The sequence below is a fragment of the Ruditapes philippinarum genome, unplaced genomic scaffold, assembly GCF_026571515.1.
Source record: "Ruditapes philippinarum isolate M1 unplaced genomic scaffold, ASM2657151v2 ctg511_1_1_1_1, whole genome shotgun sequence".
Taxonomy (NCBI): domain Eukaryota; kingdom Metazoa; phylum Mollusca; class Bivalvia; order Venerida; family Veneridae; genus Ruditapes; species Ruditapes philippinarum.
The window spans coordinates 343,120-365,479 of record NW_026854149.1 but is presented as its reverse complement, the minus strand read 5'-3'; the positions used below and the strand labels follow the sequence as shown (position 1 = coordinate 365,479).

Here is a 22,360-nt window from a genome sequence, read left to right as displayed (position 1 = left end):
GGTAAGCTTATTTTAGTTATTTTAATGATTTTTACGCATGATTGGTTTCACTTGCGGTTTGTTAGTTTCAGCTTGTCGCATTTGTCAAGACCTTTCGTTTGATATGCAACATACCCATGTTATGTCCAGAAATAAGCGGAGAATTGTCATTTAACGCATGAGTAATTTTGACTTCCAGTATGAACTTTACTATCAACAGCGTCTGAAAGTACTCTTGAATACCTTTAATTTGATACCAAAATGGATAAAATCGACCCATAAATAAGGACGCCACACTCATTTGAATATTTTCAAACAATTTAGTGCAATAACGCTTTATCTTACATTGGTGGTTAAAATACACTAAGTTTATATCTGTAATATCTCAGTAACTCATAATGATAGACCCATAAACCTATACATTTTCTGAATCTACTCGTCGAGATCTTTTTAACGGTATATAAATTGAAGGGCTTTGTAAACTTTAAAAAATTTGGGTTTAAAAATCGCTGTTACGTAATAACTCTGTAACGGTTGAAAATCGAATCGACAATGGGGGGTGTAAATTAAAGGTATTAAAATGTTCTTTCAATTGGTAGTGAAAAATTGAAAAATCATATCGTAAACGGTTGCCCTAGAGAGGAAAAACCGGTCTGTAGCTTAATTTCTTTGAATGGAATTGCTCAGAAATACACGCAAGGGAATGAAATTTCATTTAAAGTGTAGATTACAGCATTTTGTAGACTAGAAAGCAAAACAGTATTAGGTATAAGTCATAATTTTATAAGTTGCAACATTTTCTACAAATTTTAATCCTTATTTCAGCAGTCTGTTTGCACTAAGTAAACATTTCGCTAAGGTACACTATTGATAAAATCAATGTCCATTATACCGCATTCGGGTTTATATAAACAAACGCTAAACAGCGCGGAGACTTTAAAGGGATTAATTTTGACATATGAATAGACCATTGTTAAAGTATTCGTCCCTAAATAAACAAGACGCCAAACATCGCGGCGACTTTAAAGGGATTCATTTTGACAGTTGAATGGACCATTGTCCGCACATCTGCTCTAAAATAAACAGGACGCCAAACATTGTTGACATTCTGAATGGATTAATTTTGACACCTGAATAACCTATTGTCCGCACATCTGCTCTTAAATCAACACACGTCAAATAATGTAAACAAGCTAGCCTTGACACCTGAATAGCCTTTTGTCCGCACATCTGCTCTTAAATCAACACACGCCAAACAGTGCGGCGACTTTAAAAGGATCAAATTTGACATGTTTACTTTAAATTGTCCGCCCAGTCGGCCTTAAATAAATAGACGCGCGACATGTTGGAGCTTGTTTTATTGCATTGGTGACGTCATCAGATCCGAGCATGCGCATTAAGGGATAGTACTTTTAATATTGGAGTCATTTCGTTGCTGGAGCTTAAGGAGTAAAGAGGTAATATTTTTATTAAATGTTTATAAAGAAATACTTAAAATAAATATGTTAATAACCTTATTTGAAAATGTATAAGATAAATTATGTATTAAGGGTGATATTTAAAATATGAAGAAATACATTTAAAATGTTAGTTATTTGAGTTAAATTAAACGTGTATTATACAGAACATTGATTAAAAGTAATAATTAAATCAGTTGTCAAGTACACTGTACGCAGTGTGGGAAATATGAAAACAAAGGGAATCATTATTTTCGCCATTCAATTTTGAAATGCTTCGATACTAATTTTATCTCCCCGTCTTGGGCCGAGGACCTGACCCTCAATGTCCGCGATTCACGCTCTAGATCGGGTATACAAGTCAGCTCCGTATACTTCCGGGAGATTAAAAATGAATTTCTAAATATAGAACGATGATGTCATTCTAAAACTAGAATCCAATATGGCGCCGCGCATGCGCAGTCGTGACGTTAAAGAGGCGCCTATACTACTCATTCTGTCCAGAATTATGCGATGACTGATCTGGCAGACTGGCAGATGTTTAAATTACGCTACACCTGGTTCTTATAAACAAACGAGTAGTTTATTTATATTTCGTTTTAGTTTATACAAATTGATTCATGAGTTTTGAACTCTAGAATTATCCATGTATCAAAGATATTGAAAAAATGTGGTCAGATTCATATATTTTAAAAATATATGTAAAGAAAATTTATCTTAAATATTTGAGATGCTTGTATAACATTGAACCTTGTATAAAAACTAACTTTGTATAGCTAATCATTTTTGAACTTCCGGGTTTTCTTAATGGAAAAGTGTTTCAACGTACGAAAACTGTTGTACTTAGCATAAAATACTGTATTGAAATACTAATGTAATTTAATGCCGGATTCCTAACAACAATCTATGTTTTCAGTCATTACATAAACTGTGCATCGGAGTGACCAGACTGTCTGTCTGCCTGTCTGACTGACTGACTGTATTATTAAAATTTACTTGCGTCGGACGAACAACCACCGAATAGTAAAATCAATAGCCCTTGAAAATACACACACTGTACAAAATGATTCACGCTCCAGCGTTCTCGAGTTGCTACGATACGATATGAACAGAGTTCAGTTGGGAAAATTGAGATAATTGCCTAAAGGTTTCCGTTTTATAAGTATGAACAATTGTTTTACATCAAGGAAGTTATGATTTGGAAATATAGAATACAATGTGGAAAAGAGTGACACTTGAGAAGTTATAAGGAAATTATTACCATTGATAAGACGTAATTTAATTGAAAATTTAGCCTAGTTGTTTTGAGGAAAACAAGTCAAGTTTATTTTTGTGAATCAAAATAAAAACTATGAGTGAACAAGGGCAAGATACGAATGCAATGGACACTGGAGAAAATGGGCATAATGGTGATGAAAATGTTGATAATAGTGTAGAAATTACTACATATGAAGAAGAAAAGATGGCAAATGAAGGAAATGATTTGGTTAAGAAAGAGACCATTCCAGGAAACGAAGAGGAAATTGAGCCTGCACGTGTATTTAACCTCCCAGATAAAGGTTTGTGTAATAGATGCAAAATGATCACTTAAATTGTTTATTTTAGACCGGCGTAGATTTCCATCTTTATTCTTGATAATATTAAAGTGTTATCACTGATATATGGTTATAAACATGTAGACATATAAAAAAATACATAGATACTTTGAAAACATTCGTTTGCAACTTGCACATTGCATGTAGAAACTTCAAATTGAACACACATGTGGCTTAAGAATTTATTTTTGTGTCGGTCGGAACATTGGCGGCGAAAAGGGCAAACTATGTTTCTGCTTGTGGTTTTCTAATTTTAGGAATACATGTATAAATATTTACTTAACTCTTATAAAAATACTTCATATACTAATTTTAGGAATACATGTATAAATATTTACTTAACTCTTATAAAAAGTCTTCATTATGTTAGGTACAATTTCCATTATTCCGTTTAACTTGACCAAATAACTTAGGTACAGTCTTCATTGTCCCATTTAAGTTGACCCAATATGTTGTATACATTCTGCATTTTGCCATGTTATTTGACCAATATGTAAGGTAGGTCGTCCAGTATGCTATGTTAGTTGACCAATATGTTAGTTGACCAATACAGGTAGATTCCCAATTATTTAGGTACATGTACATTCTACATTATGCAATATTTAAAGTTAATATGCTAGGCTTTTTTTCCATTATGCAATGTAAAAGACCAATTGCCGATTATGATTTGTTAGTTGACTCAGTATGTTCTAAAAACAAAGTTAATTTGTACAAATTATTTTCATTCACATTGTTATAATAATAGTTATGTCAGTTTATGTGCACGAATGTATTACTCGTGTATTTTCGGCATTTTGATATTGTGTCGTTAGTACTATTACAAAAATAAAACTCACAGAAAAACTACTTTACATAATTATAAGTAATAATGACATACCTCAAAGTATGTAACGAAATGATTTTTATCGTCTTTTATTTTTATGAATTATGTTGCATTTATTGTCTGGTTTTAACAATTTTATCTTATAATTCATGAAATATAAAATTAGTTGTTACAGGTATGCTTCTGTGTTTTCTCAGATTACACTCTCAAGCAAGATTCCCGACTGAGTATAGTAAATAAAAGTCAATCTTATATTGATAGTGTTTTTTTTTGTTGTTTTTTTGTTGTTTTTTTTTGTTTTTTTTTTCAAATTAAAAAAAAAACAACTTTATGGCTGGAAATGAGTGTCGAATACTGATATGTACTCAGCTTGGAAATTAAATCGTATACAAAAAGCTTCATGTATTATAACGTTAATTTAATATAGAATTACATAAAAGATTTATCAATTTGTGTTAGCTTTAACTAGCTTTTACTAGAATTACACATTGTTCTATCAAATTGTAAGATAAGGAACTATAGAAAACATGTTTGCTTCTTTAAAAAGAAGCATGCGTGCGAGAGGTCTTTTTATAGCTGTTGAAGATTTATTTAATAGTTCCAATGGCGGGAAAGTAAGAATTACTGATTGACAAAATTGCATTTGAGAATAATAACAACACTTCGGCTATTTCCGTTTGTTCTCGGAGAAATAATCGGCAAGGTGTTCCGAAGTTAAATGGGCATCAAAGTCCGTACACAGTTCACTCCCGGAGTGGTCCGTTGGTCCGAGACCACCTGATTTTTGGCAAGGACCACCACTAGTTGTCAGACCACTTGAATTTTCTGGATGGTGGGAGAATGGCGATTGCGTCATAAAACACGTCATATACTTGCTATTTAAAATAGTTTGTCCGATGTACATGTACGAGTGGTTTATTGTATTTTCTGATCGCAAGATCAGTAAATACATAGCTAACATCCACGGTCTAACACAAGTTTTCCTAACAGACCTAACAACGCAAAGTAGTTCTCACTCAGAACTGCTTAAAAACCAGCAATTTAAAATAAAGAATAATTTTTAATGTATGCATTTAACGAATTACAGTGCATTAAAAGTTTAGAGTAGTCAATAGAAATATGAGGTTTCAATCACAAATTTCGCGGATAAATATCTTTTTTACCCAATGAAAAATGTTTGGCTATTTCCGTAAAGCTTAATCAATGAAAATGCTATTTTTAGCTATGTCGATTACCGAATACTCCAGAGCGTAGTACACATAAATCTGACTGTCGAGTAGTGGAATATATACATGTCGTACTGTTTTGGCGAGAAGATTTTCGCTAAATTATTTTCATCAGTGTTAAACAACAGGTTTATAGTGAAGAAAATACCTCGAAATTAGTAAGGATTACAAGCACGAAATGGAAATTCTCAAATTTAGAATTACAATGTATTTGTTATTATTCCAGCTACATATGTGTTACTTCACCGTGGTGCAGAGGTAGCGCGCTCGTTTAGGGAGTGAGAGGCCCAAGGTTCAAATCCTAGTCGAGGGCAACTTTTTTTTTTTAAGTGTCTTTTTTAATGAAGTAGCCGATAAAGTATGGCTGTCATAAAAAAATGAAAATGATTTTTTGATGCAACTCTAGTCATGCAAAATTCCATATGTATCAATCTCAAACTGTTACAGACGTAGTCGCTGCGTAAGATTAATTATAGTATATAAAATAAACTTATATAGGAAAATACATACAGATAGTCAGTATGATTTAGATTGCAAAGATCAGAAAATACCACAGGGTTGCAGCCCTTTGATTAACCTCATTAGTTAAAGTAGTTCTGAAGTCATCAATAACTTTCATTTTAACTCGCTAATTGTTTGCTTATGCAAGTTAAAAAAATAATAAAGAATTTAGGTAATCAATCAAATGACGCTAGTTCTGCATTTTATCTAAATTATAATATTGTATGGAATAACGGATAAACTTAAATTTCAGATTCTTGAATAATGGCAGCAGCAAGGAAAAAAAAAGACAAGAAATGTCGAACGACCCATATTCCCCCCTTTCTAGCCCTTGACTCATATAATTGGTAATTTTGTTATAGAAACTTGTCATAAATGGGTACATGGAAGTGTTCAATTATGGAAAACAGAGAAATAATGACATACTTGAGTTATAACCAATCAATATAAGAAACATAAATACCTTGACCTTTGAACTAATGACCCCATTATGACTAATAAATATGTGAAATATGAAGACTTTGTGATAAAAGTTGTCAAGATAATAAGCGGAAACCATATTTACATTTAGGGTCTCTGTAATCTTGACCTTTGAACTAGTGATCCCAAAATCAATAGGTGTCATCTACTACATATGACTATTCACTATGTGAAATAAAAAGACTTTGTGATAAATAGTTATCAAGATAATGAGCGGGAACCATTATGACATTTAAGGCCCCTGTGACCTTGACCTTTGACCTAGTGATCAATAAGGGTCATCTACTAGTTATAACCAATCAGTATGTGAGATATGAAGACAAAGTGATAAATATTTTTCAAGATAATGAGTGAAAACCATTCTGACATTTAAGGCCCCCTGTGACCTTAACTTTTAAACTAGTGACCCTAAAGTCAGTTGGGTCATCTACTATATATGACTAATCAATATGTAAAATATGAAGACTTTGTGATAAATAGTTTTCAAGATAATGAGCGGAAATCATTCTCTAATTTATGGCTCCTGTGAGCTTCATCTTTGACCTAGTGACCTCGAAATCAATAGAGGTCATCCACTAGATATGACCAATCAGTATGTGAGATATGAAGACTTTGTTAAAAAAGTTTTCACGATAATGAGCGGAAACCATAATGACATTAAAGGTCTCTCTGACCTTGACCTTTGACCCAGTAATCCCCAAATCTATAGGGGTCATCTACTAGACATGACCAATCAGTATGTGAAATATGAAGACTTTGAGATAAATAGTTTTCAAGATAATCAGCAGAAACTATTCTGACATTTATTGTCCCTGTGACCTTGACCTTTGAACTAGTGACCCCAAAATCAATTAGGATTATCAGCTATATATGACTAATGAATATGTGAAATAAGAAGTCTTTGTGCTAGATAGTATTCAAGATAATAAGCGGAAACCATTCTGACATTTAAGGCCCCTGTGAGCTTGACCTTTGACCTAGTGACCCCAAAATCTATAGGGGTCATCTACTAGATATGACCAATCAGTATGTGAAATATGGAGCTTTTGTGATAAATAGTTTTTAAGATAATCATCGGAAAACATTATGACATTTACTGCTCTTGTGACCTTGACCTACTGACCCGAAAATCAATAGGGTCATCTTCTAGTTATGAGAAATCAGTATGTATCAGTATGAAGACTTTTTGATAAATATATTTCAAGATGATCAGCTGAAACCATTCTGACATTTACGACCCTTGTGACCTTGACCTTTGACCTAGTGACCCCAAAATCAAGAGGGTCATCTACTAGTTATGACCAATCAGTATGTGAATTATGAAGACTTTGTGATAAATATTTATAAGATAATCAGCGGAAACCATGTGGTCTACCGACGGACAGACAGACAGACCGACCGACATTAGCAAACTCTTCTTTGAAGGGGAGGGGGGGGGTGGGGGCATAAAAAGGGAACAAAATATATATACTAGTATAGTAAAGTAACTTTTGGAAACTTATCTTTATTTCAACAATCAGAGATCAATTTCTTCCACAGTTAAAATTAAGTTTAAAAGGTTAGAAATACTTCATGTCAAAAAAAAACATCAACAAAGAAGCAACAGGGAGGTAAACATTCTGTATTATAAATATGTGAGAAAATAAGCTCAACTATAATGTAGGTATTTTTTTTTGTTTATCCTTTAGATATTTTCTTGTTTAAAAGACAAGAATAAGATAATTTAATAGTTTTATTAAAAATGTTAATCAGTAAAATATAATTACATAAGATGTCTCACATTATAAGATGTCTCACATATTAACAGCATTTGAATAATTTTGTTCAGTAAGAATTCCCTAACTTGAGTTGATGTGTCCTTTTGTGACTTCCAGAGATTGTGACCGGTTTGTTCCCTTTTCCCCCTCATCAACTGAGATACTGTTACAAATATGATTGTGAAACTATTACGTAATTGTTTGAATTATAAGAGGGATATCGAATATTCTAATGCTCGCCCCAATGTATGCATAATTGACAGTTCAATGTATGCAATATAATTGAACATATAGATGATAAAGAATATGTTATAAGCGTTGTGTATTTACACATAAGACAGTCACGGCGTTCCATAATTTACTTAGTATAAAACTATATAACGTTATCTGTTGTAATCAATGTACTTTATATGATACACATACACTGATGACAAATTATAAGTTATAACAAGGAAGTGTTCATCCAAATTTGAAATATTAGATGTAACAAGCTAAGCTTTTACAAATTCACGAATCTTAATATTTTCTACTAAAATGAAATGTGTGTATTTGAGTTTACTTATACTCGCCACGGGTTGGCCATATGAAGATTATTAGTCATTTTATATTTTGGAGGATAATGCAAGCTTAAACACTCATACACGGGACCTCGATTTAAAGTCTCATCTGAAAAACTGATTAGTAATTTTAGTTGGCCAGCTTCGAACCCACAGTGTCGAGATTACAAGTAGTGCTCTAACCGATTGAGCTTTGCGGGCTGGCTATGAAAGCATACGTTTTAAATTGTCGCGAAAAGATCCCTAATTATTTCTAAAAATAAACAGGGAATAACTAGAATGATGTACAATCTTTCTATGTAGATTTCTCGTTAGTATTTATAAAATAGATTTTCGTATATTTCACAAGTTAGTGTTCAGATTTAGATGTTGATTTAATGTTAGTGTTTATCAAGATTTAGATGTAGATTTCACGTTAGTGTTCATCTTTTAGATTCAAATGTAGATTTAATCTTTAATTTTAGATGTTTTGTAGATATGAAGATTTTACGGAGAGTTTACTTTATTAAGTGTTTTCAGATTGTAGATTTTGTGCTTTTATAATGTTAGTATCTGTGTTAAGATTTAGTTATATATTTGACGTAAATGTTGATCTTATATATTTCACGTTAGTTTTCATTCATTGTGTACTTACGTTTAGCAGAAAGTACACGTCAACAACACTGATAAATGAACCTTACACACTTACAAGGTCAACGCTGGTTAAGTACAATAATACATCTTATATACTATGATGTCGTGGTAAATTACATGTATACATACTTAAAATGTATGTACATAGGAACAATTAAACAAATCATCAACAGCTCGCATGATTATTTTTAAATCCGGGTTGAAATAATCAAAATAACAATTACGATAACGAATAAATTAGGAAATATTACACTCGTAATTTACACGTGCACTTTTACCTCCAAAATAATCATGTCGAGCAGAATATCTGTTATACAGTACAAGTCTTTTAAAACATTGCGCTTTACTTCAGGTTTTTCTGTAAATTTTTATGATATCACATAGCTATACGATCATGCAGCTGGATCCTCAGTCTAATTATTGTTTATGATTTTAATTGTGTATGCAAATAATAACTTTGTCATATGACATTTTTACGACAAAATATGACTCTTATTACAAGTACTTTTTTTCTTTAAATGTATGTTTTCCACTTTTTACAGCCCCAAAAAATTACAAGATTATAGCGAACCCGGAAGAGGAAGCTTTGGATAAAATAAATAAGGTATGCTATACATTATTATGGTGTAAAGACTGAATGATGCGGGATATTTATGTTCATTTTTTTCACTGTCAAGGTGACATAAAATAGTCGTATATTTCAAAAGATTAACATTAAATTATAATTACAAATGTTAACGATAAAATATGAAAACTATCTAAATATAAAGACTGTAGTGAACCGATAAATTTCGGAGGATATTTATAATGGACCTTTCCGGTTTTTCGTAGCGGAACATTTAGCCACACCTTTTCCATTCATTGCTAGGTCAACTGCTCACAAACAGTATCACAAACATAAGCACGTGCTCTTTTGTGCAAACCAGGTCAACCAGTTACTATGTATTATCTCAGTGTAGCGATTGGGTAACAAGTTAGCCAATTTACATAAAACTGTAAACACCGGAAAGGTCCATAAGAGGTTAATCGCCATTATGCGATAATGGCCCAAAGATGTACATAATGGCCTGGGGGCAGCATTTCTCATACCGTTTAATGCAGTTAAACTTGTTTACGAATGTAATTTTATTTTAACATTAACATGAACAGATTAGCTGCACATTTACCTATCATGTCAGTTACCGTAATAGTGTTTACATGCACTACTGAACTTGTTTTATACCAACGATCTAGTATATCCCCAACGTTCCGGAATATAATAATTAATATATGAGAACTTGAACATACCATGTGTTTCTCAACATAACCAGTGTTTCTTAACAATACCAATGTTTCTTAACATTACCAGTGTTTCTGAGATAAAAACAGAGAAGATTTAGAAATAGCCTTGTTAAAACTAAAAAAAATATGTCTTATTATGTGATCATATTTTATTTCGAGAGGGGTGCAATACCCAAAGATGTTTTTGTCTTTTTATTTGAAGGAGATTCTTGATGATCCAGACTATAAAGAGGTTGATGATCTCACAGACCATTTAGAAGCGTTTAAAAGTGAGTGTACTGTAACACGATTAGAGTTGTTGGCAATGATATGTAGTAGAGTTGTTGACAGTGGTACAGTTATTGTAAATTTATTAGAGTTGTTGGCAATGGTACAGTTACTGTTAATGTAGTAGAGTTGTTGGCAATGATACAGTTTCTGTAAATGTAGTAGAGTTGTTGGCAATGATACAGTTACTGTAAATGTAGTAGAGTTGTTGGCAATGGTACAGTTACTGTTAATGTAGTAGAGTTGTTGGCAATGATACAGTTACTGTAAATGTAGTAGAGTTGTTGGCAATGGTACAGTTACTGTAAATGTAGTAGAGTTGTTGGCAATGATACAGTTACTGTTAATGTAGTAGAGTTGTTGGCAATGGTACAGTTACTGTTAATGTAGTAGAGTTGTTGGCAATGATACAGTAACTGTACATGTAATAGAGTTGTTGGCAATGGTACAGTTACTCTTAATGTAGTAGAGATGTTGGCAATGGTACAGTTACTGTTAATGAAGTAGAGTTGTTGCCAATGGTACAGTTACTGTAAATGTAGTTGAGTTGTTTGCAATGGTACAGTTACTGTTAATGTAGTAGAGATGTTGGCAATAGTACAGTTACTGTTAATGTATAAGAGTTGTTGGCAATGATAAAATTACTGTTAAAGTATAAGAGTTGTTGCCAATGGTACAGTTACTGTTAATGTATTAGAGTTGTTGGCAATCGTTCAGTTACTGTTAATGTAGTAGATTTGTTGTCAACGATACAGTAACTGTACATGTAATAGAGTTGCTGGCAATGGTACAGTTACTCTTAATGTAGTAGAGATGTTGGCAATGGTACAGTTACTGTTAATGAAGAAGAGTTGTTGCCAATGGTACAGTTACAGTTAATGTATTAGAGTTGTTGGCAATGATAAAATTACTATTAATGTATAAGAGTTGCTGCCAATGGTACAGTTACTGTTAATGTATTAGAGTTGTTGGCAATGGTACAGTTACTCTTAATGTAGTAGAGATGTTGGCAATGGTACATTTACTGTTAATGAAGTAGAGTTGTTGCCAATGGTACAGTTACTGTTAATGTATTAGAGTTGTTGGCAATGGTACAGTTACTGTTAATGTAGTAGAGTTGTTGGCAACGATACAGTTACTGTTAATGTAGTAGAGTTGTTGGCAATGGTACAGTTACTGTTAATGTAGTAGAGTTGTTGCCAATGGTACAGTTACTGTTAATGTATTAGAGTTGTTGGCAATGGTACAGTTACTGTTAATGTAGTAGAGTTGTTGGCAACGATACAGTTACTGTAAATGTATTAGAGTTGTTGGCAATGGTACAGTTACTGTTAATGTAGAAGAGTTGTTGGCAATGGTACAGTTTCTGTTAATGTAGTAGAGTTGTTGGCAATGGTACAGATACTGTAAATGTAGTTGCGTTGTTGGCAATGGTACAATTACTATTAATGTATTAGTGTTATTGGCAATGATACAGCTGCTGTACATGTAGAAGAGTTGTTGCCAATTCAAATAATATGTAATAAGTTTCTGTACATGTAGTAGAGTTGTTGGCAATGATACAGTAACTGTTAATGTATTACAGATGTTGGCAATGGTACGGTTACTGTAAATGTATTAGAGTTGTTGGCAATGATACAGTAACTGTTAATATATTACAGATGTTGGCAATGATACAGTTACTGTAAATGAAGTATAGATGTTGAGGTTGGCAATGATACTACTAAAAGGATGAAGAGTTGTAGGTGTGGAAGTATGCAGTTACTGTACACGTTGTAGAGTTTTATGTGTTGGAAGAATGCAGTTACTGTAAACGTTGTCGAGTTGTAGGTGTTGGAAGTATGCAGTTACTGTACACGTTGTAGAGTTTTATGTGTTGGAAGAATGCAGTTACTGTAAACGTTGTCGAGTTGTAGGTGTTGGAAGTATGCAGTTACTGTACACGTTGCAGAGTTTAGGTGTTGGAAGTATGCAATACCTGTAAACGTTGTATAGTTGTAGGTGTTGGAAGTATGCAGTTACTGTATACGTTGTAGAGTTTTATGTGTTGGAAGAATGCAGTTACTGTAAACGTGTAAACGTTGTATAGTTGTAGGTGTTGGAAGTATGCAGTTACTGTAAACGTTGTAGAGTTGTTAAGGTCAGCAATGAGAAAGTTATTGAAAACATAATTACATTAAAAAAGGTTAGCTACCATTAATTTCCTAAAATCTTAGTAGATTTTAAGAGACTTGCAATGCTACTGAGTTGAGTTGCGAAGATCAACAGATATTGAATTACTGAAAACCTAGAATAGTTGTAGTGGTTGACAATGATACAGTCACTGAAAACCTATAATAGTTGTAGTGGTTGACAATGATACAGTCATTGAAAACCTAGAATAGTTGTAGTGGTTGGCAATGATACAGTCAGTGAAAACCTATAATAGTTGAAGTGGTTGGCAATGATACAGTCACTGAAAACCTATAATAGTTGTAGTGGTTGGCAATGATACAGTCACTGAAAACCTATAATAGTTGTAGTGGTTGGCAATGATACAGTCACTAAAAACCTAGAATAGTTGTGGTGGTTGACAATGATACAGTCACTGAAAACCTAGAATAGTTGTGGTGGTTGGCAATGATACAGTCACTGAAAACCTAGAATAGTTGTGGTGGTTGACAATGATACAGTCACTGAAAACCTAGAATAGTTGTAGTGGTTGACAATGATACAGTCACTGAAAACCTAGAATAGTTGTAGTGGTTGGCAATGATACAGTCACTGAAAACCTAGAATAGTTGTAGTGGTTGACAATGATACAGTCACTGAAAACCTATAATAGTTGTAGTGGTTGGCAATGATACAGTCACTGAAAACCTATAATAGTTGTAGTGGTTGACAATGATACAGTCACTGAAAACCTATAATAGTTGTAGTGGTTGACAATGATACAGTCACTGAAAACCTATAATAGTTGTAGTGGTTGACAATGATACAGTCACTGAAAACCTATAATAGTTGAAGTGGTTGGCAATGATACAGTCACTGAAAACCTATAATAGTTGTAGTGGTTGGCAATGATACAGTCACTGAAAACCTATAATAGTTGTAGTGGTTGGCAATGATACAGTCACTGAAAACCTATAATAGTTGTAGTGGTTGACAATGATACAGTCACTGAAAACCTATAATAGTTGTAGTGGTTGGCAATGATACAGTCAGTGAAAACCTATAATAGTTGAAGTGGTTGGCAATGATACAGTCAGTGAAAACCTATAATAGTTGTAGTGGTTGGCAATGATACAGTCACTGAAAACCTATAATAGTTGTAGTGGTTGGCAATGATACAGTCACTGAAAACCTATAATAGTTGTAGTGGTTGGCAATGATACAGTCACTGAAAACCTATAATAGTTGTAGTGGTTGGCAATGATACAGTCACTGAAAACCTATAATAGTTGTAGTGGTTGGCAATGATACAGTCACTGAAAACCTATAATAGTTGTAGTGGTTGGCAATGATACAGTCACTGAAAACCTATAATAGTTGTAGTGGTTGGCAATGATACAGTCACTGAAAACCTATAATAGTTGTAGTGGTTGGCAATGATACAGTCACTGAAAACCTATAATAGTTGTAGTGGTTGGCAATGATACAGTCACTGAAAACCTATAATAGTTGTAGTGGTTGGCAATGATACAGTCACTGAAAACCTAGAATAGTTGTAGTGGTTGGCAATGATACAGTCACTGAAAACCTAGAATAGTTGTAGTGGTTGGCAATGATACAGTCACTGAAAACCTATAATAGTTGTAGTGGTTGGCAATGATACAGTCAGTGAAAACCTATAATAGTTGAAGTGGTTGGCAATGATACAGTCACTGAAAACCTATAATAGTTGTAGTGGTTGGCAATGATACAGTCACTGAAAACCTAGTAGAGCTGGTAAGGTCAGGAGTTATACAGTTACTGAAAATTTAGTGGAGTTTGCTAATGATGTACTGATATTGAGGCTATACAGTTAATATAAAACAGTCTCACAGAGAAACGCTTACTACATACAGTAACAATGTAATAATATACATGTATTTTTCGTTTGAACTGCTATGCACATTTCGACAAAAATTCTGTTTGCATTATAATGATTTTACTTCCACTTGAACGTTTTAATTTTATTTCAATTTACAGAAAAGTTTCTCGAGTTTGATAAAGATGCAAATGGAAATATTGGTGAGTTATTTTGTTCATTGAACTATCTATCTCGTTTTGTTTATTTATGTTTTGAAAGTAAACATTATCTATATACATGTAGGTAACCATGATTTTATATTTAAAGTTTTGAATCAATTTAAAACAAAGATGGTTTATCAACATATTATATAAACAATAAATTTGATAAACCACAATACCCATATTATTGCTTTATATACGCCGGCATATATTGTTATGCACCATGTCGTCTGTACGGCCCTCTGTTAGCAATTTCATGTCCGGACTGTAATTTTTTGAACCATTGGAAGGAAATTTGAGAAAAAAACTTTCATAATGATACGATTTGCAGCGAGCAGGTTTCACTTTCCTCAGGTAAAAACCACATTATGAATTCTAAAATTTTGTGTTCGCTCTGTATCTTGTGAACAGATAGAATAAAAAACACTTTTTGTTAGAAAAATTACTTAGAATGAGACGATGTGCAGGTTTGGGCTTCCTGAGATTAAAATTGGTCCCGCCCTAGGGATAACCTGATCTATATATATATATCTTATATTGGAAAACACATTTAAGTTTCATTGTCTGAAACTACAATGCCAAAAGCTTAGCTATTTGGCATGTAACATTGTCTTGTTGACCTGAACAAAACTGATATGAATTATGCCCTTTGGTTTATATTTTGGCCCCGCCCCAGGGGTCACTTGATTGATGCAGACTTATAAAGGAAAAACACATCTGAGACTTATTGTGAAACTACAATGCCTAGATATTTGGGATGAAAAATATCACTTTGTGGACCACATCATAACTGATATTAATCATGCTCTTTGGGTCAATATTGGCCCGGGGTCACTTAGTTGATATAAGTTTGTATAGGAAAACACATTTAAGACTTATTTTGTGAAACTGTGTACCTCTAGCTATGTAGAATTGCCTTGCTTGCCTCTACAAAACTGGTGTTAATCATGTCTCTTTGGTCAATATTTGCCCCGCCTCTTAGTTGATAAAGTCGTGTATGACAAAACACATTTCAGTCTTTGTTGTGAAACAACAATATCTTGAGTGTAAATATTTATCAGGTAGTATTGCCTTGTTGACCTCGAAAAATAAGGTATCGAAAAACACACATCTTATTTTTTGTTGTTGGTAACTTCTATGTCTCTCTATTTGGGATATATCATTGCATTGTAGACCTCTATAAAAGTTTTATGAATCATACACCTTGGGTAAATGTCGCCACCTTGGAGGTTATATAGTATCATAAGGATAGTTAAGTTAAAATATTTTTTCAGACAAGTTTCTTGTTTAGATCTCTTCCCTTATTGAAAGATTATTTAGATTACTCAAACAATTAAAAATTTGTGTATTGCCCCGTCTTTGCAGTGTTCATGTTGATTAAAGCATTATTTATAAGTTGTTAAAGCTACAGTCTCACTAACATCCCTGCAGAGCATCGGCAGAGTCCCGGTAGACGTCCGGGGTGATCCGGGAACGACCGGGAACAACCGGAGTACATTCGTAACTCTGCCGGCAACGTCCGGGAAGATCCGGGAACAGCCGGCATTCGACCCCGGATGGAATAAAATATTTAATATCACCGGGGTGGTCCGGGATGATCCGGGAAGTGTAGCTTTGCCGGCTTCATCCTTAGCTCTGCCGGGAACGACCGTTGTTACACCGGGGAATCACCGTAGCTCTGCCGGCACAAACCGGGGTACCCACAAACCGGGGATGATCCGGGGCATGATATAGCCGGTAGAGCTACGGTAGAGCCCCGGTGTATGCTGGCAGAGCCCCGGTGAAGGCCGGCAGAGCACCGGAGGATGTCGACAGAGCCCCGGAAGATGACGATGGAGCTACGGTTGATCCCGGTAGAGCCCCGGCAAAACCCGGTTCATTTCAAAAGAATCACGACAATTTGCGACGATTTCACTTGTTTGTATTAAAATCCTTCCCATTTCTCTTTTTAGGATTTTTCAGAAAATCATCATGAATTACTGTTCTGGAACAATAGATATAATATTAAATAAAAATTATGTATCATGCGTTTTCAATCCACCGGGGTTCTACCGGGACTCTGCCTGGATCGTCCTGGCCTCTGCCGGGGCTCTGCCTGGATCGACCGGGGCTCTGCCTGGATCGTCCTGGCCTCTGCCGGGGCTCTGCCTGGATCGACCGGGGCTCTGCCTAGGTCAACCGGGGCTCTTCCGGCGTCATCCGGGAAAGACCGGGGAAACACCGGCAATGACCGTAGCTTCACCTGGGCTCTGCCTTGATGGTCCGGAGCGCATCCTGGGTGGTTAGTTGGGAATTACCGTAGTGCTGCCGGGGTTAGTGTGATCGCAACAATAATTTCACCCCGGATCGTCCCGGACCATCCCAGTAACTTACCGGAGTGGTCCTGGGCTCTGCAGGGAGTAAGTGAGACCGCAGCTTAAAGTTCCAGTCCTGATGTCAATTATCGTTAACTTTACATAGAAGTTTTATAACAGAAAAAAATTGTATAGAGCTTAGATAACTGGTTTACTAAGCTGATCTCTCTTCATATTTTATAATCATTCTCCTTAATCCTACTTGGGCAAAAGAACCCTTATGACAAAACTGACATGTTGAATTATTCAAATATGACCTTGATCTTTGATTTATCACAACCGTCAAGGTCAACTTATTGAAATTTGCTTAAACTCTCCTTTGTTATTTATTTACGGATTTGATTTATACTTGGACAAAAGAACACATATGACAAAATCGGCATGTTGAACTATTTTGATATGACCATGGCCTTTTATTGTCATAACTTTGTCTGTTTATACTTGGACAAAAGAACACATACAACAAAACTGAAAAGTTGAATTATTCAAATATGACTTGACCTTTAAATGACACTGATCATCAAGGTAAAGAATTTAAATTTAGTATAAATTGTCATAACTTTTTTAAAATCATTTTTTAATTCAATTGTGATCAGTTGATTTACTGACGACAAGTTAAAAAAATGACCTTAACCTATAAATGACCTTCATCATCAAGATCATATTAATTCTTTTCACTTGTCATAGCTTATACTTATGATTTTATTCATTCTTGACAAAATAATACTTATGACAAAACTGACATGATTATTAAATAATTGAGACACTGACCTTTAAATGACCTTTACCGTCAAGTTCATATTATTCAATTAAGCTTAATAATTTATTGTCATTACTTTGTATACATTATTATCTATTATAATGGACAGATAGATTTGATCCATGCTGGGACAAAACACTTATGATAGTACCGACATGTTGAATAATTTAAGTATGACCTTGATCTGGTAATGACATTAACTGTCAAGGTCAAATATCAAATTTAAATTTAATTTCGTTCAAGATTTTTTTCTAGGAATATTCTTAACCACAACATCCTTCTCTGTAGAAATAAGAAAAAAGTTGAACGAGCGTGAGCGCCCGCTTGACGGTGGCTGTTGCTTATTTTCCCAACAACACACATCCTGATATACGTTCCTCATAAAATATTGAAGGGAAAAATCTTTTTCGAACTTTGTAAGAACTTTTATGCGAGTACATGATCAGATTATTAAAATATCATATACGAATTCCATAACATCTTTACTCGGAATATTAATTGAAAACATTAAATAGACACAAATGAACTATCTGTTCACCATTTCAGATGTTTTACCTTTTGCAGTCTTTGAAATAGTCTCAAGGCTCACAAAAGAAACAACAATGTTTTTTTTTTAGTTTGATCAGTTCCATTTTCGACATACCGGATTATAATGATTTGTTTTACCATGAACTGTATTATTGCTAATTTGAATTTGAAGAAGTAACAGAATTATAAAGATCGGTCAGTGTACACAGATATGCGAGTATGCTTGTAACATTATATATGATATTTTCAGATATGTTTGGTTTATCTCGAATGATGGAGAAACTGGGACAAGCAAAGACACACCTTGAGATGAAAAAAATGATTCGAGAAATTGATACTACAAACACCGGGTCAATCTGTTACAGAGACTTTATAACTATGATGATTGGTCCAAAAACGTCAGTTCTCAAACTGTAAGAGAATTTTTAACATACTTTAAATTAAGAATATTGACACGACTGATGGTATTTTACTTTAATGATGTACCAACGGGAAGACCAAACTTCCCGACTGATGGTCAGTTCAATAATTTAAACTGACTGTGAGGTCACTATAAAAGTAAGAGACCCTCAGAAATGTAAACTACAGGGACGGCAAACGTGCTAAAGTGTGTGAGTCTCTAGCACATTAGTGACGACTTGAATGGCAGGTCATTTGCTTGGCAAAAATAGCCCTTTTCATATTGTCCGAGGTAACTGTACATAATGGTTCTCATTGACCGCCGTACAGGAACCTACTTTCTGGTAAAAATCACATCTTTGGCTAATACTCCGCGTAAAATTCAAGGAGGTAAATTATCACCACTTTGTACTTCAACATTAGCCCTTTAAGTGCATCACTTGTGACATATCCGGGGTTCGCACTTGACAGCGAAAGCTGCTTTTTGCATTTACGATCGAATGGACCCTGATTAAACAAAGACTACAGACAGATAGACAGACAAACAGACAGACAGACACGTGTGAACTTTTTCTCATATTACTGAAATGAACTGCAAAATTGACATTTATAGCACTGGAAACGTTTTGACTGCCACGTTACTGGTAAATGTGAGTCTTGTTAAATCTATAAAATGTACATCACTTAATTTAAAAGGTTCAATAAAAATGACCAACACTGTCAAAAATGTAAAACATTTAATACTGCTGAGTAAGCATTGGTATCGTACATGATACATATATAGGTCGATTTATATCACTTTTTTACCATACAAACCTTTAACTGTATATTATATTAATCTGTTCTTATTTCAGAATTTTGTTGTTCGAAGAGAAGATGAAAGAGAAGGAAAAGCCGACAGGGGTCGCCCCGAAAAGGGATTTAGCGAGTTTGCCTTAAGTACGTCCTTGCTTATGTGAAAAATGGACAGGGACCAAAATGTGCAATTTTGATGAAAGGCCGATCATGACCTACATATAACATTGTTGTACATAACTTCTACATGCTAATAAAAACAAATTATCAAATGACGTCGCTAAATTTGCAATGTATAACTAGAATGTGTTTCATATAATACAAACGTGTAAAACTAAAGATTCATGTATGATAGCATGTTATGTTCGTTATAATTTCATTTTGTCGCACGCCCGTTTAAAAACACTTTCCATGACTGGTTTTATGACGGTCGTCTATATATTGTATAAGATACTATATGTATACATGTATATACTTTATATTTGAAAATGATTTAAGAGCAATTTATGAAAGCAAAATTAAAGTGTAATATGTCTTCACGCATGACAATATTATATATGTGTAAGCTAGTGTGTCATAGCATACATGTATCTATTTAATTTTTAATTATTTGTATGATTTGAATATAGCCGTTAATGCTGGCTTGAAAGACAGATTACTATGCTAGTTACTGCTTATCCTTTACATAAAAAATAAAATATTAGATACATGTACATTTCTGTTCATAAGAGATATTCCTTAATTCTAAAAGAAGTGATTTATATACCAACACTTATCTACCCATATAGATAAAACAAGGAGTAGTCACATTCCCACGCCGAGAAAAAGCATGGTAGTTTATTCGCACACATTTAAATAAGGGCAATGCAGGTATTAGTTACCCGCACCCAAGAGCATGTCCACTGATTCATTTTTGCTGGGGTTTACTTATTGTGACGGTAGAGAAAGGGAAAAAACCGAGGCTGGTATGAGAGCTTTTTACCTGATAACTATAGCCTGGCAACACAATTTACATGGAATTTAGCTTCGGATAATTGGCATTCATGTCAATCCTTACTATGGTGAATAAAGTTTTAAAATAACTATACTGAAAATATATTCTAGTCAGAAACCAATATGCTAGGCAATTACATCTAAGGAATGAAGTAAATAGAACTTTAGCACATGCAAGAGCGTTATAGCAGCATGCCTGCAGAATTGTGCTAATATTCATGATAATTTGAAAAATCAATTTAAAAGTAACATATTGTGAAGTGAACAACAAAAAATCACATTGTAAACAACACTTACAACCCATGTAAATTAACAAAAAAGGTCAAAATATGCAAAAATAGCACATTACAGCGTTAGTAATGCAGTAGGAATATGGTGAATTACTGCCATATTATAAATCGTACATAACATGGAAATAATATTGAATCTTTTTAAGATATGATTATTTTTATATCTCAAGATAAAAATAAATCACATATTCATAGAAAAACTTTATTTTTCTGTTTATTATATACTTTTTTACTCTTTTATAACCTTATGATTAATTTTGTGTATTGGCTGAACTTAAGAAAGTAGTCCGGCAAGTCACTAGTGAAAAATAATTTTTTCACAATGGAAAATGATTATGAAATGATTATGAATTTTATTTCATTGATATTTCTCAATATTTCATTTATAAGTATACATTTTATAAGTATACATTAAATGCATTTATAGCCGATAAAGTGTTCTTGAACAAAATATTATTATTCATCATATCGAGGGTTCAAAGGTAAAAGGTAATAACTGCCATTTTCAAGATTTCGAGAAAAACGCAAAAAACATATTTTTTTAATACAACTTTATTTTCCGTAATATTGTTAGAACAATTATGATTCTCCCATATTTGTTGACTACATTAGATCATATTTTGTTTAGTTTACATTGCTTGGTGCTGATAAAACACTGTAATTATAGTTTGTTTTAAAGTTCTAAGATCAAAATAATATCATTTTACAGAAGTAAAAGGTAATAAATGTACTTAGATCCTGTCAAGACTACAAGTTTGAGCGGTAAAAGGTAATAACTGCACTTACGACCTTTTACTTCTGAAGGTTTAGCAATAAAAGTAAGAGATAAACTGTGGTAAAAGGTTATAAGTGCAGTTATAGCCTTGTTCCTCTGAAAAATTTAGATGTTGCAGTAATTGTTACTGTTGCAAATTTATCAATTATGTCCTTACTTTGAAGAACTTTACGTAATGTAATTAACACAATGCACATAAATACTCGTACACAAAATTAACACTTTTCATTCATAGAAATATGAAATATGTACCTGCTCAATATTCAGATTCTACAGAAATAAATTAATAACTAAAAAGTTTACGAAAATACGCACTTAAATCTAAGTTTACAAATTTCATTTATTTTGAATGTTCTCTGGTATATAATCGAACTGAAGTCAAACAGACCCCAGACATCAGCAATTAAGGATATCAGTGACCCATATCATAGTTAAGTAAATAAAGACTACTGTTTCATGTCACAAAATGTGAATGTTTGTCATTAATTATTCTATGACCTCCACTCATCTTCTTCACTCTCACTAACAGAAGGCACTGAAAGTTTGTCTTTTATAGATTTGCTGCATGGCAATGACTCATAGTATGATTCGCACCCCTTCGGAATTGTTCCAGAGGCAACAAGTGACATCAAATCAGCTTTTGCAGCAGATATTGGAAGCTTCTCTGTATAAGCCTTTCGTGGAGCCTTAAGATACTT

General features: G+C 33.7%; 1 protein-coding gene across 1 annotated transcript; it reads left to right on the top strand.

The window, feature by feature from the left end:
- The first annotated feature begins 2,394 nt into the window (after positions 1 to 2,394).
- Positions 2,395 to 20,315, top strand: LOC132739135 (allograft inflammatory factor 1-like). The gene is made up of 6 exons (XM_060726790.1): positions 2,395 to 2,995; positions 9,551 to 9,612; positions 10,492 to 10,558; positions 14,727 to 14,768; positions 18,661 to 18,823; positions 19,664 to 20,315. Exons 1-6 carry the CDS (start codon positions 2,788 to 2,790, stop codon positions 19,746 to 19,748), a joined length of 627 nt encoding a protein of 208 aa, XP_060582773.1. The 5' UTR covers positions 2,395 to 2,787; the 3' UTR covers positions 19,749 to 20,315.
- Positions 20,316 to 22,360: the final 2,045 nt, after the last annotated feature.